At 41.4% G+C, this 7,475-nt stretch overlaps 1 protein-coding gene across 1 annotated transcript; it reads left to right on the top strand.

Annotated features, from left to right (window-relative positions):
• Window positions 1–412: 412 nt before the first annotated feature.
• On the top strand, window positions 413–7,353 carry LOC141063300 (uncharacterized; the record flags this gene model as incomplete). Its single annotated transcript, XM_073557357.1, has 1 exon — window positions 413–7,353. A coding segment is annotated over one exon (1,128 nt), but the record flags the coding sequence as incomplete, so codon positions are not given.
• Window positions 7,354–7,475: the final 122 nt, after the last annotated feature.

The raw sequence follows: 7,475 nt of genomic DNA, 5'->3' as shown, positions 1-7,475 counted from the left end.
CCAGGGGGAGAGTTGACTTGGAAAGAGTGCATTTTGCTGGATTTGTTTATGGAAGCCATGTTGCTTTTCAAGAGTCTTTGAGCCATTAATAATGTGGACATCTGTTTTTTCTCTGACAGATGATGGACCTGAATGGGAACTTGTTTTTTGTGAGATGAGTAGGAGTTGTTATTGGTGGTATTTTCGCCTACATATCATTGATGGGTTGCTTTTTATTTATTATATTTGGGAGGCAGAATGAACAAACAGTTGAACACCACACTCTACTGGTTCATCCTCTAACTTTATCTATTAGACTGTGAACTGTCATTGACTTAGACAGTCATTCAATATTTTTACATAACTTGCCATTTTCACTGGCGGTTTAAGCAGCCATTTTCAAAAATACAAAATTCAAGGATATTTTATTTAAAATAATTATCTTTTTTTCTTTGCAGGTGACTCTACCAGGAGATCAGGACAGCTGATATCTTCAATTTTTAAATCAGATGATCTCGAAATCCCACAGGATACAACTGAAGTGACTGCCATTGCTCCAGATATACCAGCATCCCTTTACAGTAAAGATCTGTCATCTGATCCTGTGAAACAGGTCCCATCTTCTGATTCATTACTGACTACTAAGGAAAATGAAAGTAAGAAAATAAGCATCAAAAAAGAAACTGCTCCTAAAGAAGATAAGTCATTTTCACATTCAGAATATAGAAATAGTTTTTCCCTCAAAAAGTCATTTCTTAATCAACAAAAAAATCACACAACGGAGAAGAGATTTTCATGTTCCAAGTGTGGGAAATGCTTTAACTGGAATTCAAACCTTATTAGGCATGAGAGAACTCACACGGGGGAGAAGCCATTTTCATGTTCAGAATGTGAGAAGTGTTTTAACCAGAAATCACATTTGGTTCAGCACCAGAGAACGCACCCAGGGAAGAAGCCTTTTTCCTGTTCAGAATGTGGGAAATGTTTTAACCAAAAATGTAATCTTGTTAGACACCAGAGAACTCACACAGGGGAGAAGCCTTTTTGCTGTTCAGAATGTGGGAAGTATTTTAACGAGAGATCAACTTTGGTTAAGCACCAGAGAATTCACACAGGGGAGAAGCCTTTTTTCTGTTCAGAATGTGGGAAATATTTTATCCAGAAATCAGATTTTGTTAAACACCAGAGAACTCACACAGGGGAGAAACCTTTTTCCTGTTCAGAATGTGGGAAATGTTTTAACCAGAAATCAGCTTTGGTTAAGCACCAGCGAACCCACACAGGGGAGAAGCCTTTTTCCTGTTCAGAATGTGGGAAGTGTTTTAACCAGAAATCAGATTTGGCTAAGCACCAGCGAACCCACACAGGGGAGATGCCTTTTTTCTGTTCAGAATGTGGGAAGTGTTTTTACCAGAAATCAGATTTGGTTAATCACCATAGAACTCACACAGGGGAGAAGCCTTTTTCCTGTTCAGAATGTGGGAAATGGTTTACACATAAATCAAATGTTGTTAGGCACCAGAAAACTCACACAAGGGAGAAGCCTTTTTCCTGTTTATAATAATAATAATAATAATAAAAAACGTTATTTTTATAGCGCCAACATATTCCACAGTGTTGACAGTTTAACAGTTTCAAACACAACAGTCGTAACAACGTTAACAATAATTCAATGAAGCAAAATATAACGACCCTGCTAATGAGAGCTTACAATCTACATGGTGGGCCATTTATATGGATACACCTAAATAAAATGGGAATGGTTGGTGACCAGATCGGTGTCATGAATATGCAGAATGGGCAAAACAAAAATTGGAACAGGACCCTCAGTTTACACAGAACATTATGTTTAGTGATGAGGCAAACTTTTTTGGGTGGCCCATTTATATGGATACACCTAAATAAAATGGGAATGGTGACAGATTTCTTGTGTGGGTTTTTTTGCATTGAAATCTGCTGCAATGACCCGGTACTGCGTTCAACAGACATCAACATAATTTTTATCCGCTCCTCTCATGTTAACCTCTGTGACACGTCAATGGCTGTAAACAAAGAGAAACTTGTAAATAACTCTTGAAAGAATAAAGTTATGTTAAAACCAAGCACACCATTGTTTTTTTGTGAAAATCTCAATACTTTTGTGTCACATGACCCTCTTTCCATTGAAAAAAATAAAGATAGATCCAAAATGGCCGACTTCAAAATGGCCGACTTCAAAATGGCCACCATGGTCACCACCCATCTTGAAAAGATTTTTTCCCCTCCATTATACTAATGTGCCACAAACAAGAAGCTGATATCACCAACCATTCCCATTTTATTAAGGTGTATCCATATAAATGGCACACCCTGTACAATGAGGTGGGGGAGATACAAAGTACAGGTGTGTATTTACAATGATAGTCCAGCCATCTTGAGGAAGGGATGGATGGAGATAGTGAATGGGCTACACATGCACACTTACACATAAAATGACTTTGATTAGGGAATGTGATAGGCTGCTCTGAACAAATGTGTTTTGAGAGAGCGCCTAAAACTATGCAACTTGTGGCTGATCCTAAGTTCTTGTGGTAGAGCATTCCAGAGGATAGGAGCGCAACACGGGAGAAGTCTTTGAGTTGGGAGTGGGAAGTATGGATTAGTGAAGAGGTTAGTCAAGTCATTTCCAGAGCGCAGCGATCGGCTAGGCCGATAGACAGAAATGAGGGAGGAGATGTAGGGGGGTGCTGCACTGTGGAGAGCTTTGAGGGTGAGAACAAGTACTTTGAATTGGATCCTATAATGAATGGAAAGCCAGTGTAACAGCTGGCAAAGAGTGGATGCATCCGAGTACCTATTAGCCAGATGGACAACCCTGGCTGCTGCAATAAGGATGGACTGGAGAGGGGATAGTCGAGTGAGGGGGAGGCCAATTAAATAGAGCATTACATTTAAAACATGCAAAAAGAAGGAGTCTATATCCTCATATAAAATCACATGATTATTTTATTGCTAAATAGCTCACAAATATAAGAATCGACAAAATAATGCAATAGTAGTATGGCTGAGTGTCAGAAAGAGACCTAGGTGCAACAAAAGTGCTGAGCTTATGACAGCGGGAGGGAATAGTATGTGTATTGCCAGTGCAAATAGATTCAAGAGGCCCCAAGAATGCAAATTAGCAGAGGTATAATAATCCCCTAGTGAGGTGTGAACATAACAATAGTCCCTCGCTAATCGCTCATCAGGTCATAACCCCATGTTTTCATTCCTTACTCATGGCTGCCAAGAGAACCACATGCTGCGCCCCAACACGCTGACAGGGAATTCTATATGTCCTTTTAATATCAATGTATTTCTGGGGTCTTACATGCATACTCTGTATATGAAAATGCTGTCTCATGATAATGATTACCTATAACCTTATTCTTCATAAGAAAATTGTACGTGATGGATAAACTGTTTACTGCACCCAGTTGGACATTGAAACTACACGTCCACATGTTAGGTAGATACTGGGGCCATGAATACTTAGTAAGACAGGTTAATGAGGCTAATGGCGCTATAACTGTCATGAGGATAGATTAATGAGAATAATATTGGGGTCTTGTGTAATTTACCCAAGACCTATTAAAGCTTTCAGCACGTCTACACAAATACTAATAATTAACAGCCGAGTACCATCTGATTGGTTAACGAATATGATTGGTTGGAACCATTTATGCTTACTGTTGAATGATCAATTGTCCAATGAAATGTGATGATGTAATGTTACCGCCTACTCAAATGAGCATATAAGCTGCCTAATTAAATCAGGAAATTGGGAACATCCTGCAGATACATATCCTGTCTCTGTGTGTGTTTGTTCTCCGCTACTCGAGTAGGCCTCAGACCAAAATCTGGCAACCTTCCAGCATATCGATCTCCCATTGAGAGATAAACATCAAATCACAAACCCATCAGTTGGCGTCCCTGGGTGGGCTGGTTACAACAGAAGACCCCAGTATCCTGAAATCCGGCACCCGCAGACTGAAGGCCTAGAGGACACACAGATCAAAATCACTGGTGAAGGTAAGAGCCATTGATTCTTACAAATTCTGTGTCTCCCCTCTGCTACATGCTCTGAACCGGCTCTTGGGGTACAGTATAGTCTGTCTTCTTAAATACCAGCGCTAAGAACCGTAGAATATCCTTGTGATACATAATACGTATGCTGGAGGGAGAAACCTAAAAGCTGCTACGTATGATTGCGCATGAATGATTGAACCAACCTTGAGGGTACTAGGAATTCTTTACTGTGCTTTTGCCCCTTGGGAGCGTCTCTCCATGGTAACTGGCTTGCCAGGATTCATGTGAGGACACGTCTCTGGCGGCATACGCATAAAGAAGGCTGTGTACGTCCTCTTGGAGAGTGCTAGAGGTTCTATTACGGTGTTAAAACGCCGTTACAGACAGGATAGGTCTATCCACCTTCTATTCTGTCTGATACGCACAAACTGCCCTCTAATGGTGCTAAAGAACTTTGAGGTAGTAGGGATTACATTAGCCTGCATACTAATGATAGCTTTAGTCTTCTGGTTGATAAATAAGATCTCTGAGTATACAAGGCTCAGCAGGTTTAGTTGAGGGAAAAGATTTTTACTGGGCTAATAAGAAAATTTGGGTCATATTAGTCTGCCTACAGTTAATTGGATTTGCTCTCTGGTATATATATAGGTTTATTATAACTGTAGAGAAGTGCCATCTCATACTGAGTACGTAGAGATTTAGTGTTAGGTGACCAGGTGGGTCACGAGGTCTGGCCAGACCACTAAATAGTTAACCTTCTTATCAAGGTTCCCATGGGTTTGATGCCTATCAACTGATCAGTTTCAGTTTAGGACACGCAAGTTCAAACAGTGAGCGGGGACCTCTTATAACAACGGCACGCAGTCTATGTATCGAATTAGCGCAGTGCAGTCGGCATAGATATTGCTAGCGGAGTGATAATGAAGTACACTTGTTGAGACGTGGGCACACAGTAACAGCGTATATTAAGAGAATAAGTGAATAGCAACCAGAGAAAGAGGCAGATAGAGAGATACGGTCTAGGTGCGGCCTGTACATTGAGTTAGCGAAGTGCAGTCAGTATGGGTCCGCAAGCCATAGGCATTTTACATTTTAGGACAAGCCAGGAGAATTTTTAGCCCCAATACGGTCAAGTATCAACCAGAAAACATAGATAGGATTTTTAGCAGAAGCACCAGGAGATAATAAGCTTAAGGAGTTAACAGTTTACTGAATCTGTGTGAAGGAATGTGAATGACCTTTGAGACTCTCTGCTGATAAGTGGAAGCGCATGATCTCATGTGTGAAATTCTGTTTGAATGAGAGGCCACTGTAGGTTCTGTCTGCAGACTGCGATTTTCAAGAGAAAATCTGATGCAAATCATGTCTTGTATGGCAGATGGATATTTGCTGGGACAGTCCCAGGTACGAATGTGAAGAAATTCCATTACATACAGCGAGGAGATGATTGGTGGGTGCTGTTAGCATTAAACACGCATATCCCTTTAAGTAATGCGTTGAAAGGTCACACGTTACGAGACCTGAGGTTTGGTGAACAGTTTATATTGCAAAGCCCAGACGGACAAGTTTTCCACAATAGACGGTTCCGTGTCAGGAATCGAGGAGGCACCTGTTGAGTGGTGTATATTGTGGGTTGTATTGTATAGGAAAAGTTCTGTCTTATAGTCTGAGCTTGCCTTGTGTGTGTGTGTGCCAAATATTCCATGAGAAAATGTCGTGCCCTAATTGCACATTTGGATTAATGTTGATTATATCTCCTGAAGGTTGGAGAATTGTCAAAATTATACCAGGAGGGTATATCCAACAGCTCACTGGTTTTGGATTTCTGTCAGACAGATTTCCAGAGTATAAAGTATTTAGGCTCAATGTGCATGGTATTCCTGCAACTCCCTGGGTCGACGGAATTTCATTAGGTGACATAGAAAATTATAATCTTGTCAGATGTCCATTAAATAATGGAGAACCAGAGACGTACCTGGTAGAAGCGCAGCTTGCAGCTTTGCTCACTGGATTCACATTATAGCATAATACGTATTTGTAGAAGGTGTACAGCTAGTTTTTCTTAATGTCAAGTTTTTTTAGAATGCATGTTGATAAGAAAAAAAGGAGAGGCAGATGGTTCAAGGTACAACGTTGCCTTTGACTTGAAGCGGTGTCAGATATCCATGGAAGGCAATTGTCAGGTAGTAAAGATAAGGAATGCTTTTAGTATGTGTTAGAAAGAAAGGGAAAAAAAAAAAAAAGAGAAAATCCCGTTATATGTGTAATGGAAATCCACCACTCTGCCCCCTATTCGGTATTAGTATGGTGATTTCCAAAGGGGGGGAGAAGAGAGGAGAGTCCGCTATTTTTAATATGCTAATCATAAAGGTATCTCTCATTAATCTGGATTTTGAGTTTTTCTTTCCGGAAGGTCCAAGAACCTGGTTGTATGGCGATCACACAGCATGATATAGTAGAAAGCAGAACCACTCCTCCCTCATAACTCTACAGGGGAGGTGGAGTTGACGGCACTCATTGAGGCGTTTAGGGGGCTTTAAGGTAAGCAAGACACCACATATACAAGTCATTGTTTTCAGGTGAACCCACAACTGCAGCCCCATATGGGGAGGAAAGGTCTTTTCTTACACCAACAGGCCCTGGAAGAGGTTGCCATAGTGGAAGTGAGGGTACATATGAGAAGGAACCCGTGAAGCACGAAGCAAACAAAGTGGCTGGGAATCAGCCAGAAGACCAAGGTACTGGGAGACCCCTGAGGCGCCTCCACTGGTCATGGTGAGCATTAAAGATAACCAGTTAGACTTAAGTATCTTACAGGCTCTGACTCGGTCACCAACCGGGGAAGAGACTGAAGTCTGGTCGGAAGCTGGAGCTCAGAACCGTGGATGGTGGGACAGTGGGTATGTTTGCTAAAACCCTTGCACCATGTGATGGCTCATGACTCAACGCACGTGAGTGAAGACAAAAACTATGTGCTCTGAAGAAAGATGCTGGGTCCACCTGTTTAGCTTTACATTAACATACATTAGATGCGCACAACACAGATAGACTAGAAAGATGCCATAGACATACACGTGCGCCTGGGCCCTCCTATCCGTTTCAATGACTGCAGATTGACTTCATACAGGTTGCCCAAGGTAAGATGTATGAAGTATGTGCTCGTGTGTTGATCTCTTTTCAGGGGACTGGAAGCCTTCCTGATGTCAGAAGCTACCACAACTGAGGTACTCTTTTGTCCACATAGATGTTGTAACTATTTGACAACCCCTGCAGCAGGTCCGGAGTCCAAAAGGGACTCCCATTTGTGTATAAATAAGTTTTTGATTCTATTTTAGTTAATCCAGACATTGGTTGCTGACCAAAAGACACAAAGACCACTGGAGCCACTGGTTGATGGTCCCCGCTAAGCCACATCCGTAGAGTTAAACGGAAGACCGGTCCATACAAGC

Source organism: Dendrobates tinctorius, unplaced genomic scaffold (assembly GCF_039654945.1).
Source record: "Dendrobates tinctorius isolate UK_male_01 unplaced genomic scaffold, ASM3965494v1 ptg000249l, whole genome shotgun sequence".
Classification (NCBI taxonomy): domain Eukaryota; kingdom Metazoa; phylum Chordata; class Amphibia; order Anura; family Dendrobatidae; genus Dendrobates; species Dendrobates tinctorius.
Note: the sequence above shows the minus strand (reverse complement) of the source record. Positions and strands in the feature narration are given on the sequence as shown.